The following is a 27,042-nucleotide window of genomic DNA, read 5'->3' as shown; positions in this document are numbered from 1 at the left end:
GCCTGCCTGGTTCACAGCAGGTGTGGTGGGAAGGACCTGACGTGAACGAGAGACAATCCCTTCGGCCTCAGAACTGGTCCCTATGTCCCCACACCTGGAATGGTAACCGCTAGGGCGGAGGCTTCTGATCAGCCCATGTCACTGCAGCTGCCATTCCCATTTCTGTGCGAGGCTCAAACATCTCATCCGTCTCTACTTGATGAATCCCTCCCTCTCGCACAGCTATACACTAAGTACGCATAGATGGAACCGTAGGTAATAGCAAACTTGAGGGCCTGAAGAGTAAACCACCTTAGGACAGAGATGAAAAGGGCTGAAGCACCCGAAGCCTGAGGTGCAAAAACGTGACCATCCTCCAAACCACCTGCGGCCCCATGCAGCCCGCCAGACCCTGTGATCTACTATTAATACAAAAAATCATGGGCTTTCCCTGCACTGCATATATAAATATGCTCCCCTAGAATAAACCTTGAAAACACCTGCCCAGGCTACACAATAACCTTTTGAGGGTGGGGGAACCTCCAACACTGAAGGAGTCTTCCTGGGGTACCGCCTTTACTCTAAGTCAAGACAGCCTCCTGTGGTCCCAAGGAAAGGGGACTTATTCTAGAAGGAAAAAACTTTGCTGAAACAAAGCAACTTTCTTTACAAAGGAGACCTAATTAGTTGTGCTGGGCAAATGGAATATTGCACTGTAGCCAGTGTTTCTGGTGGCGAAACTCAAAGGCTGAAATAAACTCCCACGTAGAGGACTGATTCCAGCTGTACTTACACTAACAGTGCTTTTCAAAGGGAAAGACCTAAGGGTTCAGAGAGTAAGTGTATTGATGTATTATTTCATGCCGATTTAGCGGCTGTAATATTTGCATAAGGAAAAAAATAAGTAGATTGTTTTAAGGCCTAACATGCCTTTATAAACACTACAGTAGGATATTAAGACAGTGGACGTCAAACTGGTTTGGAAGTTGGGGTATTTGGGAAATAAGAGAAAACATTTGCAAAGGTATAAAGTAGGAATTAATCACTACGTCATGTGGAAGGGACAGAAAGTCAGACCCACCACGACAACTGTGTATTAACACACACACAGAGAGAGAGAGAGAGAGAGAGAGAGAGAGAGAGAGAGAGAGAGAGAGAGAGAGAGAGAGAACTGAGCAAGACCAGTTAGTAAACAGGGTTTTGCTTTGGTTTTTTTCCATTCTGTTTGTTGCTATTTAGTCATTTCGTCTCTGGCTAGTGTCTGCTGGCAGCCAAGCATTAGCTGGCAGAGGCCAGAAGTGAGAAACATTTGTGGAAGAAAAATTGAAATTGGGAAAGTTCTGGACATCAATTTTACTTTTGCTCTGAAAACTGGTCAAAGGCTGCCTTTTCTTACTTTGATGCCAGAACACACCTCAGCACCCACCTTGGGACCTGGGAGTAGAGTGTGGAAACCACGGTGTTTGGAGATACAAACTATTTTTAATAACTTGCATTCAATCCAGTCAAGGGACAGCACTTCTGGCCAGGATCCTTTGTGCAAAACATACACCCAGACCTCTCCCACAAGACAAGTGGTGAGAGCCCAGCAACACCGGGCAGCAGGTGACCTAGCTGAGTTCCTCTGCAGTCAGAAGTGCCACAGTTCCCAAGCGTCCCAGGGCAGGCTCTGGGGACCCTGCCACTGCTCAAACAAGGGCTTCTGAGGAAGCGTCCCTGAAACTCTTCTGTGGCCAGAGCAGTCATGGCCAACAGGCCCTGCTTTAACAACTTTCCAAAGCAAACTTGCGCACAGCTTGGCTCTGGGTTTTGCAGGGCTCTGATGTGAGTACTGCAGGGGGCCTGGAACAGATGGACAGAAAAACCCTGGCTTGGCGGCAGGGGGGCCCTTGGCCCATGGCCTCAGGGATGCAGGGGGCCATCCACACAGACAAGTTCTTGGTCAGGCTGGGCCCTTCCAAGGCAACTGCCCCATCTGCTTCTCGGATTTTTAAATCTGGACTCTGCCCACATTCACAGAATCTGTGCAAACCGGCACCTTGTCAGAAAATGCTTTGGGGGCTGAGAGTCATGTTACTGAATGAGCTGCTTCTCTGTGTCTTTGTTTTCTCATCTATAAAATGGGGATAATAAGCATTTGTTACCTCACTGGGTTGTTGTGAGGATTGAATGAGCTATTTTATGTAACATACACAGACCATTGAGAGGTGGCGTTTCCCAAATATTATTCATTCCCATAGCACTGTCCTAAACTTCTTGCTGTTTTCATTATCATACATTTAGTATTTTTCTTTAAGCTGACTCACTTTCTTTCTGCTTAAATTTATTTTAAAAGGAAACTGTACATCACTGTGGTAAATGGAAAAATAGTAGAAGGCAGATGTAAAAACAAATACAATGGAAGAAAACAATGTAGTTAATAGAGCTGGGGTCTGTTGCTGCCAAAGGCGCGGATCCTGGGCCTTCCTCTGTCTTTGCTAAGATGCATGATTAGAGGGCGTTAAAGGCCTAATGGCCACGTGGAGACTTTCTCTTTCAGGTCATTGTCAGTGATGGAAGAGCTGAAAAGCGAGTGGCCTTCTCCCCGCAGAACTATTTATTGGACGTCCAATCTCTGTCTCTCTAAAACCTCACTAAGCACACAGATCATCTTGCTTTCCGCCACTCTGGGAGAGACTGTTCTAGATCATCACCATCCAACAGAGCTTCCTGAGATGATGGAAATGTGCTGTATCCACGTTGTCCAATACGGCAGCCACCAGCCACGTGTGGCTAAGAAGTACTTGAAATGTGGCTGGTGTGCCTGAGGAACTAGAGTTTAATTTCTTCCCATTTTGATTAAGTTAAATTTAAATGATGCCACCAATCGTGGCACAGTGGTTAAGAATCCTCCTGCCAATGCAGGGGACACAGGTTTGAGCCCTGGTCCAGGAAGATCCCACATGCCGCAGAGCAACTAAGCCCGTGCGCCACAACTACTGAAGCCCGTGCACCTAGAGTCCATATTCCACAACAAAGAGTATCTCCTGCTTGCAGCAACTAGAGAAAGCCCACGTGCAGCAGCAAAGACCCAACACACCCAAAAAAAAAAAAACAAAACATTTAAATGACCACACGTGGCTAGTGGCTGTCGGACTGGACAGTGCAGATCTACTGAGAAAGCTACATGTGCTGATCCTTTCGTCTGGGCTCTTCAAATGAACTATGGTTCATTTTGAGGTTATGCCCTTGGCTTCCTTGGAGGGAGATCTTAAGGAAACCTGACACTGATTTGTCCTAGGGATGTAACAGGGCATCGTCTACCACATTCTTTATTATTGCTTCATCTAAAGTTCTGTGAGGACATTTCTTTTAGAACTCCCTTTGAGGAACTGATATATTTTCTTCTCATTAGCAATGGAATTATCCAAAATAGCCACATTTCCATTTTCACACTGGTTGCCAGGAAGCTCAAAGGAAACTTACAAACCAATGAGAGCAACCACATAGGATCTCATATATATGTATGTATGTATATATGTGATTTCCACTGTTCCCTTAATGGAAACACTCTTAGTTTACATCTTCTCTGACTCTTGATATTTTATTTCTTACTTCTATTTTATCACTCTTTTCTGAGTTTCTCTAGAAATTATCTCAAATCTTTTGTGGAATTATATAAAATGCATTTTTTAACGAATAAAAATAATGTCCAACAGTAGCAGTATTTTACAGGAGTCACTCTCTCTCCAATACCATTTATCATTTAAAAAACAACAAAACCCAAAAAAATCACACTGTAATGAAGACTTTCTAAAATGCTTCCAAACACATGCTCAGAGTTTGCTCTTAGGTACCAACCAGAAGCGTTGTTAGCTAAAAGGAGAAGAACAGTTGCATTCAACACACTCCAAGATCAGGAGAGATTTCAGACAGCCCACAGTGTGGGACGCAGCTGCTCTACGTGATGTGGGAGCTGTCAGCCTCATGGCTCCATGAAATCCAGGCCTTATCCTCCACGCACTGGCTGGACCACACCCAGGAAAGCTCTGGAAATGGTCAAGGATGGGGAGAGTGTGGCTCGAATCCCACGGTGGCCACTGTGGAAACAATCTCCCAGGCAACTGCATATTTGCTGTGTCCATCTCATTCCTTAACTGGCTTTCAGGAGCTAAAAACGGCCCTTGCTTCCTGGGGTGAGGGGAGGGAGAGGAGTGAAAAATGAAAGGTCAAGGAAACCTCTCAAGCGATCTCGCATTTTAATTTTGCTCTAAAATAAAGCTGTCTGCTTCACTTTTTTCATTCTCCAGGCAACACCTCCCAGCTTTCTGATGACCGCAAAGCAGAACTTGAAGGATGCTCAAATAAGAGATTTGGGGGGGGGGGGGGCGGGGGTTTGGTTTGGGATAAAAGGAGAAAAGGATATTCGGAAATCTGTCATATCTAATTCTCTTCTCAAGCCAGAGCTGAGAGCATCAGGAACACTCAGATTCTCTTCTTAAAGTGCTACTGTCGCCCAGCTGAACAAGTAAACTAGGATAACTTTCCAGTGCAAACTTCCTTGCCAAACTCTAGCTCATTTGTCCGTAAGATTTCAGGTAAGAGGCGTGTATCATGCTTAAGCCCATTATATAACCCATGCCCACTGCCAGTCCTGCCATCAAAGACTAAACACGGCGATCATTTTGGAAGATGAGAAACGAATACCAAGTGCCTACTGGACACCATGTATTTCTAATCCCAATAACAACAGCTTTGCAAAGTAAGCATTATTATTATTTCTGTTTTACAGATAAGGAAACTGAGATTTACCTAAGGCCACAAAACTGAAACCAGGGCTTCTAGCCTCAGGTTCAAGGTCCTTTTTGCACCACCCCAGTCTCTGGGGAAACTATCCTAATAGCTGAGAAGACTTCTTCAATGGTCAATTCCCCACTAAGAGAAATGGCAACAGAACTCAAGGCTCTTCACGGAGCTCATGGGGAATCAGAACAAAGTGTAGTGAAAGCTGTTGTGATAATTCAACAGCAGAAGCAGAAGTGGCTAAGAGTCAAAGCTGAAAACAAAACAGTCCCAGGACAAGTGAACGCCAACAGCTGCAGATCAGGTAAGAAACAAGAAAGCAAAGAAGAGGGTAGGTAGGCAGGGCTGGAAGAGGCATCAGAAAATCAGAGAAAAGATGGACAACTGGGGTCCCAACTGTTGGGGCAAAATCACCTCCAAAACAAAGGTCCCCTGGTTTCAGACACTGAATCCTCAGCCGGGGAGGGGGTGATCAGCTCTACCTCAAGCAAGCAGAGGGCACATCTGCAGTGTCCACTTGCCAAGTGGCTGTTGCCCCTTCTTTGGCAAAGAGTGGCCTGGTTTTCATCTGCGGGGCCCCCTCACCCCTCTCTCAGTCACATGGTCAGATGAGGGCAACTCCAACCCCAGTGCCAGTGGGGGTCACATGATTCGAAGCTGGCCCATCACAGGAGTCCATCTCCCAACACTGGGGTTTAGGGATGGGCTTGGGATCCAAGACAGACTCCTGAGAGATGCCCGGACAGGCTGAGAGCCTGGTGCTGCTGGGAGCTGCCTGGTCCACCCACAGAGGGCGCCAGCCTGAAAAGGACGCCCAAGCAGAGGAAACCAGGGGAAATGGGAGCAGATGTCTGACCACAGGTCCAGGCAGGTCTGAGGCCAGACCCACGCCTGGACGTTTCAGTTGCAACACGAGCCAACGAATCCCATTTCTGCTCAAGCAGTCCGAGCTGAGCGGTCATGGCCACGCTAGGAGGCCCGACAGCACGAGAAAGCTCCACCCTGCCTCCTTCTGTCTGACGGAAGGATCATTTCCTCGGGGAGGCTGGGCAGGTGGATGCTGGCATCTGGAGGCTGTGGCTTCTCCGTATGGCACTCCATCGCCAAGACGCAAAAGCACCAGAGAGTAACAAACAAGTGTGTCCCCACCCCAGCGGTGACATCTAACTGAAAACCAGGTGATTACCTGATACACGTGGAACGCATTGGCGGCCTTGCCCCGGAGAAACACTGACGGGATCCAGACGTTGATCAGCGCTCGGTTTGATCTGAACAAAAGAAAGATGCAGAGTGGTCATTTCAATTTGCCAGAAAAAGGGAGGAAGCTATTTTCTCCCCTAAGAGGCACACGATGTACGGCAACATCTATTACGCTTAACTGTAAGCTAAAGCATCAGCTTCCATCTCATTACCTGGTCCCCCAAGATTATCTTTCAGGGACTTAGTTTAAAAAATATATATTAAATTTATATATGCAGTTTGTATTCTGGAATGAGAAAGAGCTGCCCTTCAGTCCTTACTAACTGAGTGACCGTGGCCCATAGTTTATCTGAACCTCAGTTTGCTCATCTGAAGAGGGGCACGATCACCGGAAGCCCCCACGAGGCGGGGGAGGGTCAAGAGCACGCCCACAGGGCTTCTGGAGCGTGTGGAGGAGGCATGCTGCCTCCTCACCGTGCCCACTTTAGACCCTGAGCCCCACTTTAAGGTCAGGCTCCACGAAGAGCTCAGGAGACCAACACTCACGCGATGCAAGAGACAGCTCTTTGGGGTGGGGAGAGGGGATTCCAGGAAGCCAGGCACCAATAACTGCTCTTGCAACTTTTCCAAAAGCACTGTGTGTGGCTCGAATAGAGCAGAATCACTTGCTGAGCACAGACACTGCACGGCTCCGTGCTGTCACCTAGATTATCTCGGCTGATCCTCGCGGTTATTTGAGAGAACTTCAAGGGTTCTTTCAGTGATGTGACAGTCCCGCCTTGCGAGATGACTTGAACCTAACTCTGAGTCACTGGGCGCACACACCCACCACCACCACTCTTCCACCAGCTGGACCTACACCATGTGAAGCTGATAAGTTAACTGTCACTGCAACTTCCAGATCAATCATTAACAGCTCTCACAGCAGTGCTGTGCAATTCTGGAAGGGCTGGGAGGTCCTAGCCCCTGTTTCTGCTAGGAGTTGCTCCAGGGCTAAGCGCTTTTCCTGGAGCTCTCCTTATCTCTGAAGAGCAGCTCTTAAAAATTCGCCAGGCTCCTGTGCTTAGAACACAGTTTGAGACACTGATGATGGAAGAGTCCATGACTCAACAGCCTCACAATCTCCACAGTAAAGAGCATTTCATTTTCACAAAGAAATGCTTCTCTCCTGAAGCAGCATTTCTTCTAAGCTTTGAGCCCAGGTGCTGACCGCCTTCATGGGGCAAAATACACCCTATTGATCACCTCCCCAGGGCTCCAAGTACAAGCTGCCATCCTGAGGCACCAAACTGATTTGGATATCTAATGACACCCCTCCTGGAAAGGTCCCCAAAACTGTGCTAGTGACTAGAGTGCTCCCCTTTCATTTCTGTCGGGGGTGGGAGGGGTGTAGAAGTGTAACTGACACTCTGGTTTTCATTAAACTCCCAGGATTGGTGAGGGCTGGACCACCTCCCAGGGCTCCAGGAGGTCCCCCAGGTCCCCCCAAACATGCTCTCCCTTTCAGAGCACATAGCTCGCTGTATTAGAATTGATTGTCCTCTCTCTCCTAGACGCAGAAGTGTGAGTTAAGGGAATAAAATAATGATCCCGAGTATGGAAGACCAAATAAGCTGGAGGAGTCAAATCTACCAGGGCAGTTGGTATGAAGGGAGGGCCGGGGGAGGCTGGGGATGGAGCTGAGGTCAGCCAGGGCCTTCTCTGCAAGAGAAGAGGGAGAGGGAAATGGTGCTTCCCTCTGGCTCTAGTGGAGATGATCAACCTGCGGGGGAGGAGAAGAGATGAGGTGGCTGGACCCGGCAGAGGTTGCCTGAGAGCAGGGACCGTGGCTGATTCATCCCCTCCACCGATGACCTGGCACGACCCCTCCCCGCAGCAGGCACGTGATAAATTCTTGCTTTATGAATGAGTTCCTTGCGCCTCACGAGTGGCTCATCTCTGGGGTCCCCTCTGCGCTTTCACCTTTCTCCCCAGCTGGTCCCCCCTTTCCCTCTGCCAGGCCACCATCCCATGATCCTCTTCACTATGTACTCCCCTCCACCCCGCCCCCCAAAGGCCCATGCGAAGCAAACTCGTCTTTGATTTTCATCCTTCACCTCTTAACTTCCACGACCCCCCTCACCAATCTAACAGGCACCTCCACCTCTACCGCCGCTACCAAGCACTGCGGGGCCTCTTGATCCCCTCCGTGCTTTTCAAAACCCCACTCTTGTGATCTGCGCCTTATGAATGAGGAAACTCAGGCTCAGAGAGGTTAAGTGGCTCGCCCAAGGTCACACCAGCATGAGTCCTGCAGTTAAGATTTCAACTTGGCTCAGCCTGGCTCTAACAAAATGCTCTTCCGATGCCCCGCCCTCTCTCCTGGGGAAGCTGAACCTTCCTCTACTCAGCACAACTAGGGAGGTTCTGCTTGTCCTTAACTCAGGACTCACTCCTCTCTTCCCCAGCCCCAGGGGATTACAGGTCCAAAAGGTGAGGCAACTTGATCAGAAAGAGTCCGTCTGAAGACCAACTAAATTCCTTAGGGGTTAACAGCAGAGGCGCCAGACAGAATTCAATCCAATCAAAAATCAGACCAAGGTACTGAACCACTGTCATTTCCAATAGCCCAGGAGTTGCAAACTCAAAATTTGAACGGGAGACACCCAGACAGTGGAATGAGTGGAGTGGGCCACAGTCAGACAAAAGGGAGAAGTGGGGACTGCGGCAAGCTGGCAAGCACGCGCCCTGGATGGAAGAAGCAGCTGCTGCTCAGCTCTAGCGGATGGTGGCCTTGCTGGGATTTCTTCTTTTAAAGAAAATGGAGAAATTTAAATTTTCATGAGATACCTTCCAACTCTTAAATGTCAACCAAAAAAAAAAAATTGTTTTTCAATACCCAAAGAGGGAGCTAAAAACACATCTGAAGGCCAGACTCAGGCTGCGGGCAAACAACTCCCCACCTCTACAATAACCAAATCCGTCACGCAGATTTCAGCAGCGCTTGCTGGGTTCCTCTATGGTCTCCTGGGACGCAAGCCAAGTAACAGAGTCTCGCTTCTAAAGGGCCCCTCATGAGCACATGCTGTGGACTTACGTTTCAAAATCCGACAAACTCTGGTCTTCGGACGTTTGACTCAAATCTCCAGGCACCTGCCATAGGGAGAGGGGGAAGGGGAGAGAGAAAATGCAGCATGGTTACCATGGTTTGCATAATCACAGGAAATTCTGCTTCTCAATGACCCCTGAGCATTTCCTGTTCAGAATGAGGTGAAGAAGCAGTTACTGGAAAACAATAAGAGATTTTATGGAAGGATGGTTAAAGACGGAGTTACAGTAATAAAAATATGCCACCATGAAAGACCTCAATTACCTTCACAGAAAAAAAGGACTGTTAATCCTACCGAGATCATCATGGGTGTGTAAAAGCATGTAATTTTGGAGCTACAGAGGCCTAATTAGGAGCTGAGAGGCAAGGTATCAAATGTGCAAAGGCAAAAATACGCATCATCACGCACAGACACACGTGGTGTGTAAACACAAAGGGAAATGTCTGTCCCCCAAATGGCTCTATCCTTTCCCCTCACATGTGTGAGAAATTTAAGGCAGCCGAACATGACTTTCTCTTCTGACTCAGAAGGGACCCATGAGAACAGGATTGGGTGCAGGAAACTATAACGCCGGTGGGATGGCAATTCTCATCCAGAGCAGACAGCGAATGGCCAGCACTTGTAGATGCTCAATAAATTGTGATGTTATCGGACCCTGGGAATGAGCTTCCTTTTGTAATAGGATCGAATTTGAACTGGAGAGAACTTAAGACTGTGGATCAAAACTAAGAAGAACCAAGAGGGATAGAGAAGGGTGCGGGGTGACGAGGGAAAGTTTCACACTGTGCACCTGTCAGGGCATTCTCCTTATCCTCAACCTTCATCAATCGTGATAAGGATCTGGGGGGTGGGCAATGCTCCCTGCCCCCCAGATGAGGGAACTGAGGATCACAGGGGCTGAATTCGTCCAAGGCCACACATGTAGGAAAGGGATACGAATCCAGGTCTGTCCAGGCTTTTCTGCAACAAACCCTTAGCAAACAGAGGAAAAGCCAGCTCAAGGGTGATAGGAGAAGGTGAGACTTGGCAAAGTCTTGCCGGTACAGAGGATAAGAAGACACTAGAAGGTAGTCCGTAGAGAAAGAGCAGGCTCCTTTTGGAGGCAGGAGGACGCAGTGGTTATGCAGCCTGGGCTCTGGGACCACATGGCTCAGGATCCAATCCTGAGCTCCTGTGTGGCCGCGAGCGTCACTTGACTTCTCTGCAGCACACTGTCCTTGTCTGTAAGATGGGTACGTATAATACTAATACGCACAGGGTTGTTCTTAGAACAAGAGGAGTTGATACGTGTAGAGCATGTGGAACAGTGCCAGGCAGGTAGAAGGGTCTCCTTGACTGACCTGTGTGCTATAATAATATGACAACTATTGAGAAGCTGTCTGTTATCCTTGACACCATACACGAATCTGCCCACCACCTGGGGGTGTCTCACCCCATACATGGCAGCCCTGAGGGAGAATGGCCTAAGCTGAGCCCTTTCCAGGTCCCTGGAACTAAGCAATTCAATTGGGCTCCAGGCTGCAGCCTTTGTTAAGGAGCTGCTGTTGAGAGACTCTTTCAAGCCCAACAAGGAGAAACCCGCCTAACCGCTTGAGAGAACATCAGTTTCAAAAGATCAGGAACTCCCTGGGCTGGGGGTCGGGGTGGCCCTGCTGTTAGAGGGACTGTTATTTTCCTCTGGGCGGCTGTGGTGAGAGCTGGTACAACCTATCAGGGGAAGCCACGAGGCTGTGTGTACTGAGATCCCTAAAGACACCTACATCCTTTGACCCAGAAATCACAGTCCTCTGTTATCCAGAGGAAACAAAGACGCCAACCAAAAGGATCTAAAGGATCTAAAGGTCCAACTAGAGAGGAATGATTCAAGAAATTATGACATGTCCGTTTGAGATGCCTGGTTTAAAAAGAAACGAGTTACACACACACACACACTCATGAAGGTACGAGCACAAAAATAATTCTGGAAAAGGATCTAAGAAAATAACAGTGGCTATCGTTGATAATAGATTATGAGTGGGACTGGGGAGAGAAATGATACTTATTTTTCATTTGCTATCTTTCTGGAAGATTAAAAAAATTTATCTTTTGAGTGAATTGCTTTAAAAGAATTTAAATGTGCTTTTGAAGAATGAGATAGCATTCCACGTGCAGTTATGAAAACACCTCCAAGATGGATCATCACGTGAAAGCAAAGTAGGGTAGAGACGGTGGGTCTCATACACCACCTTGGGTGAGAAAACAGAGAATGAAGAATATCAGGTTGTATTTGTTTGTTTTTGCATCAAGAAGGTAGAGAAGTGAAGTTCAAGGCACCAATCAAAGGGGCACCAGCCTGTGGGCGCCAGGGCGCCAGGGGCGGGGGTGGGGCCCAGGCAGCGGGGGGGGGGGGGGGGGGGGGGGAGGCTATTTAGTCAACACTCTTTTGTATAGTTCGAGTTTCGAAATAATCTAATGTTAACAATTAAAAATGTAAATTAGAATGCATTATCCCACCAAAAGAGTGCTTTTGATAAATTTCTAATGGCATAGAAAAAAAAGCTCCTGGTCTCTGTTTAGTAAAAAGCCGCTATGGGGAATTCCCCGGTGGTCCAGTGGTTAGGGCTCGGCGCTTTCACTGCTGAGGGCCTGGGTTCAATCCCTGGTTGGGAAACTAGGATCCTGCAAGCCACAGGGCACGACCAAAAAAAAATTTTTAAAGAAAAAAAAAAGCTGCTACGGACTGCAAATACCTAGTGCGAGTCTTGAATATAACTCATAATGACTGTGGATCAATATTAGCATGAAAGAGATCCGAAAGACAGCGGGGTATCAGAGAGAGGGGAGCCAGATGGATTTGTAGCACGGATCTGAACTTCCCTGTACTTTCTACAATGAAGATGCATTAATCGTGTGAATACTAACAGATACATATTATACTGTATACATACACATACATAATATATACCTACATTAATTATATACATAATATATTAAGTGTGTATCGCATTACTGCGGAAGGTGAATAAGATAGCCTTTCCAGTCCTCCCCCGCAGGATGGGAGAGGCTGTGCCCTCAGGTCCTCTATTCATGGGGGATGAACGAGGGCTAAGGCTCGCTCTGAAGCGGCCCCTTCCAGACACCAGCCTCCCCTCAGCGCTTCCACGTGGAACCCAGCGCCTTCTCTGGCGGGGCTGCAGGGTGGCTCTCCACCTCTTTTCTCTGAGCTTTCCCTCAGCACCTGAGCCTGGGGAGGGTTCTTCGGCACAACATAGGATCAGGTAAGCAGATCGGAGGAAGGACCCACAGACTGTGAAGGCACGAGCGGCATCATTACACTGCCTTTAAGTGCAGGCTCTTCTCAGACAGCATGTGAACAGAGCTTGGACCCGGGGAACCTCATTCACAAGAAGCAAGGTTCTGACTGTCTGCCCCACCAGGCTGAGGGGAAGGGTGACCAGAAGCAAAAGATAAGGTGAGGTTTTTAAGGACAGATGTCACTCTACAATGATATTAACAAAGAGCTTCTGAAAATAATCAATTTTTAAAAGAAAGTTTCTTCCTGACAGATAAATTTCCCTTCAGGGATGTTTATTTGTAGGGGGACCCTCTTGGACAATGGATGTTAAGTATCTGGGAGTTGTTAAATCCTCCCAACTCAGGAGTTTTTCTTCTTTTTTAAAAAAATTTTTCCTTTTTAAAAAAATTCTTTTTAAAATTTTATTTATTTATTTTTATTTTTGGCTGCATTGGGTCTTTGGCGCTGTGTGCGGGCTTTTCTCTAGCTGCAGCAAGCAGGGGCTACTCTTCGTTGTGGTGTGCAGGCTTCTCATTGCGGTGGCTTCTCTTGTTGCAGAGCACGGGCTCTAGGCACACGGGCTTCAGTAGTTGTGGCACGCGGGCTCAGTAGTTGTGGCTTGCAGGCTCTAGAGCGCAGGCTCAGTAGTTGTGGCTCACGGGCTTAACTGCTCCGCGGCACGTGGCATCTTTCTGGACAAGGGCTCAAACCCGTTTCCCTTGCACTGGTAGGCAGATTCTTAACCGCTGTGCCACCCGGGGAGCCCCCAGGAGTTTTTCTTCTGATTATTGGCATTATTGGCATCAGCAAGCCAGGAGACATTTATGTGTCTGCCTGAGTTCAGGGAGGCTGGCTGGAAAAAGAGTCCATGAACCTTCTGACCTTGGTGGAATAGATCTTAAAAATCAGGCCAGGCTCTACAGCAACTGCAGTATGATAATTGATGGCCAAGCTTATTAAACATCTTAACATGCTCTCTTTTCATTCTGTCTACCCAGATTGGAGCTAGATAGCATCTGGGGTTTACAGTAAGCATCCAGAAAGCTGATTTGACTTCATATCCTGGCAGTGAAAGGCTTGCGGGGTAGAGATTTTGTAAGAAAAATCAACTTTCTATTGATGCTGGCCACAAACATCCCTCGTGCCTTCCTGAAGCCCTGGGAAGTCCTGGAAGACACATCTCTGCCATGGAGGCTTCTTTTTGATTCCCTCCAACATGGAGCACAAGTAAGTGTGGTTGTCCTCATTTGCTTCTCCCTGTCCCTGCAGAGAAGGCGGCTCATCATCTGGCCTGTGGTCTGGGGGTTCGGGGGTCAGTATGTGAGTGCAGAGGAAGGCAGAGCCCATGGCTGGAGAAACAGAGCAGCCAGGATTTCTGGGTCTTTCTGTAGCAAACACCCCAGGCGCTGCATACACAAGGATGTGGAGGGACAGGCGAGACCCACAATCAGAATCCTTTTCCATCTCTGGGTACACAAGTCAGCCTCCACTGATCATGAAAGGAGTCACATGGCTCTCTGAAGGTCCTGCTAGAAAGCAACAAAGATGGAGGGCAGAGGGGTCCAACGTGCATTGAACATCTACTATGCGCACCAATGTATTTGCACATTATTAATCCTCAAATAAATACAGTGAAGGATGTATTATCGCAAGTCATGCTTCCCTCCTTTCTTCCCCCAGCCTCTTTGCATGGCTGGCTCTTTTCACATCTTTTCAGATTCAGCTAAAAGATGACGTCCTATGAGATACCTTCCCTGATCACCAGAAATACGCAGATTCCACACTGCCACCCTCTACCATTCCCGGTGCTCAGGCTGCAATTACTCCACACCCTGTACTGGTCCCTCCCTGCGAGCCTGGGGACAGCAGCTTGCACGAAAGGTCATTCACACAGGCCCTGGCATGTTGTGGGCACTGACTGAGCACTTGTGACTGAGCAGACAAGCGAATGATGAGGGAAGCTCCATTTCCACGCAAGTGTCAATCAAGTTTTAAACTGCTCTGGAGCAAATTCGAAATTATCATGCATGAGAAGGATGAGTTAGTTTGGAGATAAGAGGAACCAAAGGAAGAGAACCATATTCCTTGTCTTCTAATTACAGGGCTCTCGGATTCACTGCTCAAAAGACAAGGCAAAAAGGCAGACAATACAGGACAACAAATCTTTGCCCCGATCATGAAAAAACACCCGTAATTTATGTTTTCCAGTCACTTTCTCGCACATCCCTCTTTTCACATAGCCTTCCCTTCAGCAATTAGCTCTCACTTTGCACTGCCAGAAACGACAGCTATTTCCCATCCGACCAACACCTTGCTTTCTCTTCTCACTTTTTAAGAAGGAACAACATGTGAAATGCACGGCTCTGTCTCCAGCTTGGTCGCCGGGCCAGAGGACAAACAGGCTCAGGGCTGCTGCTGTGAACACAAAGCAGGCCTGGGCTTTCCTCCCCTCAGGGAGGCTGCTGCCAGGTCTGCACCACTTTCAGGGCTGTGTGTTATCTGTTAATTTGTTCTTTGTTTTACAAATATACAATTAGAGGCATCAGCTGAGGCCCGAGACTCTCTACTGGGAGTAAAGAACTGGCAAATAAGAGCTTTAAAGAGTCTTTAATTCAATCCTCTGAGTAGCCCTGGAAGCTTGCATGAAGGCAGGCTACCACACTTCTGTGAATTAGTTTTTGATGCGTCTGTTTTTCCCAAAAAGACTCTGAGGGTCTCGGGAACAATATTCTCAGAGCCCCAGATGGTATCAGGCACATACTGATTGCTCAGAGCATGTTCCCCATGGATGGATAGATGTACAGATGAACAAACAGACAGATGGGGGACGGGATGGTTGGAGGAGGGCAGGGATGAGAAGGGAGGGGGCGTGAGAAAATTATCTAATTTACTAAGAATGGACATCTAGTTTCCTTCCAAGCAATTAAGATGCATGGACAACATACGTACAAAGGGCTAACTGGCAGTTACTCTCATTTTTCAGGGAAAGAGTTCAAGGATGTTGGACAGAACAGAACAGGCGTTTGGGGCCCAGCAGTCCCCACGCACGAGTGAAGGGCCAGCTGCTCCACCACAGATGCACACACCGTTACTCAGACACTTAGTCTGCAAATCCGTACTAGGTTCCTCTTATGGGCCAGACACTCTGGGTACCAGAGAGGCAGCAGGGAGCAGGGGAGATGAAGGCTGGGGGCCCATGGAGCACCCAATCCATCCAGGGAGACAGTCTAGAAATAACTGATAGCACAATGACAGTGTGAAAAGTCCATGGAGAAGAATCAAGATAACTAAGTGTCTGGGAAGGCAATTCGGGAAAGAGGTTTGGAGGGACCGGCGCTGGAGGCCTGAGGGAGGACGGCGTGGCTCTGGTCTTTGCTCAGGTAGAGGGAAGCCTCCAAAAGGATTTAAGCAAGGGAGAGACTGGGCAAGTCCCCGTTTGAAAAGTCACTCTGGGCAGCAGGCAAGAGGGAACAGCCAGGAGGCTGCTGAGCGAACGTGCATACCCATACACACACACACACACTCATACGCACAAGCACACATCCACATGCACATGCACACAAACCCATATGCACACACACACCCCCATACGCACACACACACCCACATGCACACACACACCCATACACACACATCCATACGCACACACACACCCATACACACACACATACACACACACACACACGCAGATGCCATCTCAACTTGGCACACCAGATCATTTGCCAGCATCTGCCCATTGCCTTTTCAGCATCACATTTTTTTTAAGCCTCACCTGTAAAGAAAGTACAAATCCACAAATGTCTCCAGTTTCTCTAGGCTTAATTACTAATAGAAAACTATTCGTCAGTTATGAATTCTCAGCCAATCTCTAGCGAAAGACTTCGGCCTCTTAAGAAGGAGCTGAGAGCATTCGACTCATCTAAACCCTCTCCTGCTACACATGAGGACACCCAGGGCTGAGGAGTGGCTGGGTGCCCCCCCCCTGCAGGTTTTTCTGGCCCCGCACCACAGCGGGGGGCATGCCTGCTCCTGACAGATCTCCAAAGTTTCTAGTAGGTGCTGCAAGGGCTTAGTGGCCAGAGCCTCCCCTCCCCCAATGCCCTTCTTCAGCAAGAGCAGCTTCTAGGGACTTCCCGGGCTGCCCAGTGGTTAAGACTCTGCACTTCCACTGCTGGGGGCGCAGGTTCGATCCCTGGCTGGGGAACTAAGATCCTGCACGCCACGCAGCCAAAAAAAAAAGAGCAGCTTCTGTTATACTTTGACCCATTTCCCACATCGAGTTTCCAAGGCAGAGCTCCTTTTAAAGAAAAGGGTACACAAGCATGATTTACTTAAGAAGAAAGAAGTTTAGAAAACACTCAACAAACTGCATCATTTCACCTTTAACTCCCATTCAACAGCCAGAGAAATGGAGGCACAGAGCAACCAGAAGATGCCGAGGAGAAGCAGAACTGTGCAAACTCTAGAATCCAAAACCGCTCTCACCAGGATTGCAGTGTAAGTGGAGAGTGAATGTAGGATTTCCTTAAATACACAGCAAACACAACTGAAACTGTCACTTAGAAATTAGCCAGGGACCACCAAGCAGCACTTAACAGCATTAAGATGTATCAAGGAGGTTTAAGCGGCAGGTCTGCGGAGTTCATTACTGCAGACAGGAGCGGATCTGAGTCGATCTGGTGATGCGCTGGAGACACTAGGCTGGAAGGACAACAGAAGGCCCTCTCCAGGCCTGTTACCCAAATGCTGTCTTCCTGCAAACAGAACAGCCCTCATGAGCTCGCACAGGCAGTTGTGCTGCTGGGGGAAAGCCTCCAGGGCACAGGGGGGGCTTGTTCATTTTTACATTCCTGGTCCCCAAACCCAGTACCTCCCCAGAACCAAAATCAACAGTTGGCAAACTGTAGCCCACAGGCCAAATCCAGCCTGCGTTTGTAAATACATTTTCATTGGAACACAGTGACGCTGGTATGACATGTGCGTATCACCTATGGCTGCTGTCACACTCTATCCCCAAAGTTCAGTCCGTGTGACAGAGATAGTACAACCCACAGCACCTAAAATATTTACTCTCTGGGCATTTACGGAAAAAGTTGGCCAATTTCTGCTGTCATTGATGGCTGAACAGATGTAGAAAAATCAGCAGTAATTTCAAGGAAACACTTCCTTCTTCTCGGCGGGGAGGAACAAATGTTTGAGCTCCACAGCTGCGTGAAACGACTTTCAGTACTTGAGAGTAAAGAGAGGCCCCAGATCTGGATGGAGGGAGAGGGATAAGAAATGACGTTTAAGGATCCAGGCCCTTATTTACATTCATTTACATCATCCTCACAGCAACCTTTTAACATGAGGATTTCGTGTCCCATGTTCTACAAGAGGCTCAGAGAGGCTCTGCGATGTGCCCATGCACACAGCAAGAATTCAAACCCAAGTGTGACTGAAATCGGAGCTGTGCTCTTTTTACTATACCTGCCGCCTCCCCGCAAAGAAACAAGGGTGCAAAACGAGAATCCAGGCTAATCCCTGAAGGAAGGAATCTGTTCCTTGTAACGGGAAATGAAGACACTCGGGCAGTCAGAGCATGTATACACCTGGGCTCCCTGCGGCTACTGACACGTCTGGACTGTATTTCTGCCATTACAAGTGTGATGATTACATAAGCAGATGAGCAGGCGCTGCCGACTTGCAGATAAAAGCAAAATGACTCTGGAATGTTTCCTCCTAGGGTTCTTTCTGGTGATTTAATTTCTACCCCTTCCAAATAAGAGAGGCACACCCTAGAGGCTGCTTCAGGTGCGTGAGGTGGGTTGGAGGGGTGAGTTTCTCAGGAAGTTCTTTAGTGAATCCCTTTGGCTGCCCAGGTCCTCGGGAAACACGCAGGGAGGGTCTGGTGTCTAAAGGTCAGGGAGACCTGGGCTTTGCCAGTTCCTAACCGTGAAACCTATGCCCCAGTTTCCTCTTCTGTAAAGCGGGGCCAGCACTCACCCACCCCAACCTCTGCAGCGTCCTGTTTATAAGCTGCCCAGCAGGCTGCCTGTGCGGTTACAGTACATTGTCCTCAGCTGCCATTTCTTACCTTCCCTGTCACCTCCCTGCGGGAAGAGGACAAAACAAGAAGGGGAACTCGGGCCAGCTCCAGACTTTAGCAATCTTGCCTTCAGCTCGGGTGTTTTTTTTAAAGTCAGAGCCCATTTCCCACTACTGAGAATTCACCATGTCTCCTGATCTGTCTCCGGGGCAGCACAGGGCCTCCCACCACCTGCGCCGAGCAGAGCAGCACCGGCCCCAGCAGCAAGAACGTGCACTCGAGCAGGCTGTCCGCGTCCTCCTCAGCCCAGCATTTCTAGCCCCGTCCAGCTGTGCCACAAGGAGCAAAGAGAACTGATGTAGTCCAGTGTCCCTCCCAGTCGGGGCTAAGGCACTGAAAACCGAACGGCCAACTTGGTTTCCACACATCGGCAACAGAAACCTAGATGCTACTCTCTTTTATTGGATCTGTCCACTCTGCTGGAACAGAAAGCTTCCTGTTTTATTTCTGACCCTTCAACTCCCCTCTTATTAAGACTGAGCTTGTATTTCCACATGTCTGTGAATATGGCCCAGGCTGAAACCACACCTGTGAGTTTTCCCTTCCCTGTACTTTCAAGATTTCGATTCTTTTGGTAAGCAAACCACTTTTTTTGATTGACGTTTTGCCAAGAGGGCCAGCGTTAGCGGCAGTGCCCTGGCTGCTCTGCAGGGCATCACCCTGGAGGCCGCGGGTTGGGGGACGCGGTGGAGAGCAGAGCAGCGAGAGTGCAGGGCACGGACGCCAGAGCCCAGCGCCTGGGGGTCCTCTTTCCAGTGCTGTGAGCCTGGCAAGTGGCTCGACCTCTCTGCCTCTATTTCCTTCACTGTAGAATAAATACAGCAATTCCACCTCCCTCGCAGGGTTGTCCTGACAAAGAAGTGAGACAGTTGATGTCAAGTGCAGGCAAGAGTGCCCGGGAGCCGGGGTCCAAGTGCAGCCCTGGCTGCATCACCCAGCGCAGCCCAGCACACGAAGGCCCAGCGGGAGTCCTCGCAAGGCCAACTACACTGGGCTGGGCGTGGAGGCGGATCTTACGCTTCTAGAAGGTCTGAGCGCCTCTCACTCAGCACACCCACAGCGGCTCAGGGGCTGGCGAGGCTTGGGTCTGGGCTGCTGGGTCTCCCGTCAGTCCTGGAGAACACGGTCCATCTGGCTGCCTCACTTCCCAGCACGATGGATACCATCTGTGTCCTCTACATGAGGAAGCCCAGAAAGGTGACTTTGAAAAGTCACCCAGGGGCATCTCATCTTGTCTTTTTTGTCCATCTAGACCTATTATCACCATTTGTCAACACGGCAGTCAGCCAAAGCACATGGCTTTTCCTTCGTTTGCGTGTTTGCTCCTGAGGTTTGGGGCAGCTGGAGACCATGCTGGGAGGGGACCACAGGCCACTGGGCACAGCTCCCATGCACGTCACTCAGCAGGGAGAGGGGCTTCTGGGGCCAAGCTGGGTGAGAGCCCAGGGCTCTGCCCTCCTCCCACCCACCCCAGCCCCTGTGTCCTCTTCTCAGAGGCCTGGAGCCCCGTGGGACACAGCTTGAAACCCATCACCCTGGAGAAAACCTCCAGTTCCCTGAGGAGGACAATCCCCAAGCACAACCTCCAGGAGCTCTGGATTCACTCCTGCCACCGGCCATGTCCACTCCAGGTTCCTTCCTCACCCAATTCCCCAGACTTGTGCCTTTCAAGGTTGGCCTCTTTCAAACCCTACAAGGCTGAGGTGCTGCACTCAGCAAAGCCTTCAGAACCTGACGTTCCTCTTTCACAAAGAGAGCTGAAGGCTGCCCCGTGGCGTCCCCACGGCACTTTGTACGTGTGGCTGTTACGGCCCCTCCCACGTGCATGGAGATCACTGGTTTACTCCCTACTTCCCTAGACACCTGCAAGCTGACCGGGCACCAGGCTGTGCTTTCACCCACCTCAGACACCCGGGACCTACCACGGGGCCTGGCAACAGGGTAATAATCCGTGATGACATCCATCTTTCTACCCTAACAGAAAGGTCTGGAAGGATAAGCACCAAACTCATCAGGATGGTGGTCTCTGGGGACAGGAATGGAACTGAGGGTGACTGACAAAGAGATTTTAACATAATGTCTGAATATTTACATTCAGAATGTATTCATGTAATACATGTGCCTTCCAAAACATTTTTTAAAAATAATAGCAGCTGTAGGGGCTTCCCTGGTGGTGCAGTGGTTGAGAGTCCACCTGCTGATGCAGGGGACACGGGTTCGTGCCCCGGTCCGGGAAGATCCCACATGCCACGGAGCGGCTGGGCCCGTGAGCCATGGCCGCTGAGCCTGCGTGTCCGGAGCCTGTGCTCCGCAAGGGGAGAGGCCGCAACAGTAAGAGGCCCGCGTACTGCAAAAAATAAATAAATAAAAAATAAAAATAAAAAATAATAGCAGCTGTAATGACTTGAATGGTGGCCCCCCGCAAGTGGTATGTCCATGTCTTAAGGCCCAGGACCGGTAAATGTGACTTTATTTGGAAAAACAATTTTGCAGATGTAACTAGGTTAAAGATCTCGAGATGAGATCATCCTGGATTATCTGGGTGGGCCATAAAACCCAATGACAAGTGTCCTTAGAAGAGACACACAGAGAGAAGCAGGAGAAGGCCGTGTGAAGACAGAGGCAGAGATTGGAATGAGGTGGCCACAAGCCAAGGAATGCTCAGGCCCGCGAGAAGCTAGAAGAGGCAGGGAGGCTCTTCCCCTGGAATCTCCAGGTAACACCTGGCCCTGCCGGTGTTCACACTCTAATTTCAGACTTCTGGCCTCCACAACCGTGAGGGAATAAATGTGTGTTGTTTTAAGCCCCCAGCTGGTGGTGACTTGTTACATTTATTGATCTTGTGCCAGGTGCCAGGCCCTGGGTTATACATTTTAAATGCGTCATTACCCTGACGGGTTGATACTACTATCATCCTCATTTTCTAGATGAGGAAACAGACACTCAGAGAGTTGACTTAACCTGCTCAAGGGCACAGGGCTGTAAGTGCCAGAGCCAGGAGTGGACTCAGGTGTGGCGTGGAGAGTCCACTCTGGGCTGTAACACGCAGTGGAAGAACATGGCTTTGGGATTCGACAGGTCTAGGCTTGCACGCTTACTGTGCCATCCCAACCGAGGCCCCCGACCTCTCCCAGCCTCACTCTCCTAAGGTATAGAGCAGGCAAGTAATACTTCCCTGCTAGGCTTATTATGCATTAAGTGAAATAATGCCAACAGAGTCTGCTGTACTGTATCCCAGGGCCGGGCACGGAGAAGGCACTCAGCTAGCATCTCCTGAAGGCATGAATAGGGTCGGGTCAGGGTGCTACTCACAGGCAGGGACGGTCATGTCAGAGGCCGGGGGTAGGAAACGGCTGGAAGACATGATCTTCCATGAGGAACGTGCTGACTACAGGTGCAAACTAGTTCCTACATTCACTCACCCAACCCAATCCACTATGCTATCGGCTCTCGGAAACACCAGATGGGTGGGAGGATGGATGGATGAGTCCATCTATTCCACAGAACAGCTCGGGCAGTTGGTCAGCCTTAGGGGTTCCGCTGTGCAAGAGCAAAAGGTGATGGCACTGATGGCAGAGAGGGAGAAAGAATTCTTCAAGCTGAGCTCCTGTCCTCAAACGCTAAAAAGGCCCATTCCTGAACCAGCACCCAGACGAGTTGCTGTGGGATGTTCAGCGATGAACACCAGCAGTAACTCCAAAACAGCACCTTCCAGAAATACTCACATGTCAAAGTTAGCAGCCCTGCCACACACACACACCAGCGCCTCCCAAACCAGCTAAACAACGGCCTCATCATGGCCGGGCGGCTGCCACTTGCTGCCACTGCTGACTTAGGAAGCGGGTCACCAACACCCTCAGTTAGAGCCCCAGACCTCTCCCCGCAGAGATCAGACACGACAAGCAGTCCTGCCACGGAGAAATCTGGCTAATTTTCGATCTGTCTTTTATCAACAAGCAATAAATAATGAAGTTCTGCTCATCAAAGATGCCAGGGATGGTGCAATTTAACATCTGTTTTATAATTACATCTCCCAAAGTGCGACGTGTCCCCAATCCCCTTTGAAATTGATGACTTCCCAAGAAGATGTTTTTGGAACCGAGTCAAAGCAGCAAGAATACAGTCCTAGACCCACAGCCTGGTCCCTGCTCTGTTTCTAACATGCTGAGTGGCAGCAGGCAAGCCATTTCCCTGCTCTGAGCTTCCATTTCCTCCCCCAGGAAAGGAAAAGGCAGGATAAAGGGGTGGACTGTGGCTCTTTGCTGCCCGGCATCCACTCCCCTCCTGGGAAATCACCCCACCATGAGATTTGTGCGGAACAAACCCTACCCAGCCTTGATCCAAGGGTGAGCACCAAACAACACAGATCAGTCAGCACACCCCGTCCTTGTGGCCACAGTGACTGGTTCAAGCTGGCTCAATCAGAGCGAAGCCTGGGGATTTTGCTGGCTACGGTGGACAGTCTCGTTCTTTCTCTTGATGATTACTGAGAAGATGGGACCACGGCTCATCCGGCTCTGAACTTTTCAGTTGCCTAATGTAACAAATTCCTTGTTCTGCTGATGCCACTTTGGCTTGGGTCCTCTGTTTCTGCCACTGAAAGCATCCTAACTGATACAGAAACGATGATCCCTTCCAGGTCTGGCATTTATTTTATTTTATTCCATGTTTTCCTAGGAAGGTCAAGCCCTCAAAAGAAAAACCCAAAGGAAAGCCTTCAATCCCTGCTGCCGAGGAGAGACTGGAGCTCCTTCAGGACACGGGCCATGTCAATCTTGTCTTTGATCTCCAGTTCAAAGCATAGTACGTGGAACTCGGGAAACTGAGAAACTCAACACACGTGGAGTGAATGGATACATCAATCAGACGGAGGTCTGCAAACTGTGGGCCCCTAGATAAGCTTTACTTCTCTAATGAGCATCGCCATCAGAGCCACCATAACTATCACCAGTATCACGGTTCAGTGAGTGCTACCCAGGTGCCAGGCACCAAAAGCTCTGCAGAGATTATCTGACTGAGGTCCCATCACCACCCTAGGAGGCAAGTAAGCTGCCGCCTCTGAAAGTCACCAGGGCCAGCCACAAATAACTCTGCTCCTTCTAGGTGCCTGGTAGGACTGTGTGTCCTCACTTACCTGCAGTGACCTGTGTCCAGGGGACTTGCTTTGCCAATGAAATAAGAGAAAAGTGATGTGTCTCATATCCAGGTGGAAGATAGAGTGTGTGCTCGGCCAGGCTGTTTTGTCCCCCTACCACAGCCTGGGTCTGGGTGTGAGAATGATGACAAGATGCAGCAGAGGGCCAGCAAACCGGTGAAGGACATGCAGCATGAATGAGACAGAAACCATTGTTTTCTATAATGGCATTTTGGAGTTCTTTGTTACTGCAGCATAACCCAGCCCACCCTAATATACCACACCCCATTTTACAGACGGGAAAACAGAGGCTCAAAGAGGTGAAGGGCCTTGTGCCAAACCATGCTGTTACTGAAGCAGAGAGGCACGTGTAGGCCTGGAGAACACAGACTTGGCCATTGTTGGTCAAGTTCTGAGGAGTTGTGATCCACCCCCACTCCGCAACCAGGTGACTTAGGGCTTTCACTGCCAGCCTTGCCCACACACTCTTGGTAGGAAACCCCGGGCACTAGGAAAACAGAGGTGTTGGTCCCTCTGTACCTCAGAAACCAAGAGTCCACCCTGAAACAGCAAAACTGACAAATACCAAGTTCCCCAAAGCCCAAGACATGTGAAAGTAGAGACATGTAAGAATATATACAATTCAGTATAATAATACAAAAAGCATGGAGGAGAGCGATGAAAGAAATAAAATAGAACCACTATGGAAGACCAGACCAGAGAACGTCAGTATGCACAAAGTCCTGCCATAGAATTTCCAGATCATAAATTTCTATACAATCATTTCTCTATAATCAAAAAGCAGCACTAATTTTGACTCAAATACCTCTTGACCAAAGAGTGAAACAAAATTAGCTACAAGATTCACTGTGTCCACGAAACAAACAAACAAACAACAAACACTGAATGCTGAGAGGAAGACAGCTTCTCCTGGCCTTAGGACCTGCGAGAACGCCCTCCCATGGGTGCCCCTCAAGGTGACAGGGATGTGAATTAGTGGGTGTCTTCAGCGTAGTCCCATGCTAGGCAGCCTCCTAACATACGGGCCGGTGGCCCCCGTCCTGGTATTCGTGCCCTGTGTCATCCCTTTCCCTGAGGGTGGGTGGGTCCTACTGACTCACTTCTAACCAAAAGATGAAGGCAGAAGCGATGGGAAACCAGTTCCGAGGTTATAAAAGACCGCGACTTCCATCTTGCCGTTCTCTCTCATGTTTTCCTGGCTCGCTCACTGCAGTGAAGCAAGTGGCTATGATGAACCAGGGTGGTGAGAGACGGCCTCCAGCCAACAGCCCAGGAGGAACTAAGGCCCTCAGTCTAAGAGCCCCTGAGAAACTGAGTCCTGCCAACAAGCACACGGGTGAGTATGGAAACAGACCCTTCCCCCATCAGGCCTGAGATGTCTGTGGCCTGGACCCAGAGAAAGAACCAACTAAACCACGTGGATTCCTGAAACCATAAGATCGTAAGTGTTGCTATTTCAAAATGTTGTTTCTGCCTCTACGTTTTGGGACAATTTGTTATGCAGAAACAGACAACTAGTACAGTCCCTAAACAAGTATAATGATGAGTTTTGTTCACTGTTTCTGGGTTACCCCTTCATGAATCGGTGGCATACTGCCCAATCCGTCCCAGTGATGCTACGGGAACCAAAATAAGGGGACCTAAAACTTTGATCCTGTGATAAAACAAAGAGAAGTACTTCCCACACATCAGCCCATCACGAGGCACCGTCGTGACGTTTGCCACATTTGCGTACTACCTGCACTACTGTTTATTAATGTTATTTTTTAAATCAACTCACCTTTTTTAGTTATAAAATTTACTCAAAAGGAAATCACTCTAGCAAATAGAAAACCAACTACACTTGCTATATAGAGAAGGCAAACTGAATCCAATGAAACCAAAACTCTATTAAATTCTAGGTGCCAGTGGTTCTCAATACCATCTGCGTTAGAATCACCCAAGGCAATGAGGGGGGTGCGCCGACCCCACTGCAGAGATTCTCCTTCTGCTGAGCTGGGGTCTAGATACCCGAGAATAGATACTCGTAGCGTATGGGCTCTGGCGAGGGCCTGGATGCCATCATCTCAGCTCAGCTCACGTGAGTGTCTCCTCCACCACACTACTGACCAGGAGGGCTCAGGGAACAGTCCATTCTCTGCATCACTGGTGCCCAGGTCAGCCCCCGACACATGGAGGATGCTACTGTGTGTGCAGTGAATAAATAAACGAGGTATCATCCTGGATCCTGGGGATGGGCAAGATCGGACCGCTGTCCAGGGGTAGAAGTGATATGCCTGATGGGGGCCCGGAGCAGAGGGGGCAAGCCTCCTCCAGCCAGCCCTCGCTCTTCCATCAACAGTTTCCCCAGTTAGGACAACACAAATTCTCTCTGTGACTGATGGATAATTTCATACTCAAATTGGAAACGCTTAAACTGAGAGATCACGAAAATCGGGGTGGGAGACATGATAGTCCCCTGAACATGACAGCAAATAAAAAATGAAAACAGCAATGTTGATCATCTCATGCATATAAATCCATGGTCCCTTGTAGGTGTAGGGAACTGGCATAGAATGTTTTGCTTCAGTCAAATTCATCAAGTATTTTTCTTTAATAAATTTATTTATTTTATTTATTTATTTTTGGCTGTGTTGGGTCTTCATTGCTGCACGCAGGCTTTCTCTAGTTGCGGCGAGCGGGGGCTACTCTTTGTTGCGGTACACGGGCATCTCATTGTGGTGGCTTCTCTTGTTGTGGAGCACGGGCTCTAGACGTGTGGGCTTCAGTAGCTTTGGCACGCAGGCTCAGTAGTTGTGGCTTGCGGGCTCTAGAGCACAGGCTCAGTAGTTGTGGCGCACGGGCTTAGTTGCTCCGTGGCATGTGGGACCTTCCCAGACCAAGGCTCGAACCCGTGTCCCCTGCACTAGCAGGCGGATTCTTAACCACTGCACCACCAGGGAAGCCCCAACAAGTATTTTCTGACCATCCATAGTCAGGATGCTATGGTGGGAAGTAAGAACTAATATTCATTCATTCATGCCACAAATATTTAATACTCTTTACCAGGTACTGGGGACACAGTCAAGTATACAACAGACAAAGGGAGACAGCAAATCAACAGCTCTATGCCAAGCAGTGATAAATGCCATGAAGAAAAATAAAGCAGGCGGTGGAGGTGCTACTTTATTCAAGGTTATGATCAACTGATATTTGGCCCCACTTTGGGTGATTTACAGGTATTATCTCATTTAATTCAAACCTCATACAACTCTCTCTTGTGGGCATCACCCCATTTAGGGATGGGGACATGAAGACTCAAAAAGTTAAGACCTACCAGCTCCACGCTTACTAGTCCTAAGAACTTGGGGACATTAGCTATCTTACTTGTGCCTTAGTTTCCTTATCTCTAAAATGGAATCAGTAATATCCACCTCATGGGCTTGCTGCTACATGTAAAACACTTGGGGAAAGATTTGGTATATAAAAAGCCTGG

At 49.0% G+C, this 27,042-nt stretch overlaps 1 protein-coding gene across 1 annotated transcript in view; it reads right to left on the bottom strand.

The window, feature by feature from the left end:
- SNX29 (sorting nexin 29) overlaps positions 1–27,042 on the bottom strand; it is a 551,607-nt gene that overhangs the window by 171,384 nt on the left and 353,181 nt on the right. The window contains exons 17-18 of the mRNA XM_079945062.1: positions 9,038–9,093; positions 5,948–6,029 (exon numbers count right to left, since the gene is read on the bottom strand). Of these exons, the coding sequence (XP_079801188.1) occupies positions 5,948–6,029; positions 9,038–9,093 (138 nt within the window). The remainder of the gene's footprint in view (positions 1–5,947; positions 6,030–9,037; positions 9,094–27,042) is intronic.

The sequence above is a fragment of the Stenella coeruleoalba genome (genome assembly GCF_951394435.1).
Source record: "Stenella coeruleoalba genome assembly, chromosome: 15".
Classification (NCBI taxonomy): Eukaryota; Metazoa; Chordata; class Mammalia; order Artiodactyla; family Delphinidae; genus Stenella; species Stenella coeruleoalba.
Note: the sequence above shows the minus strand (reverse complement) of the source record. Positions and strands in the feature narration are given on the sequence as shown.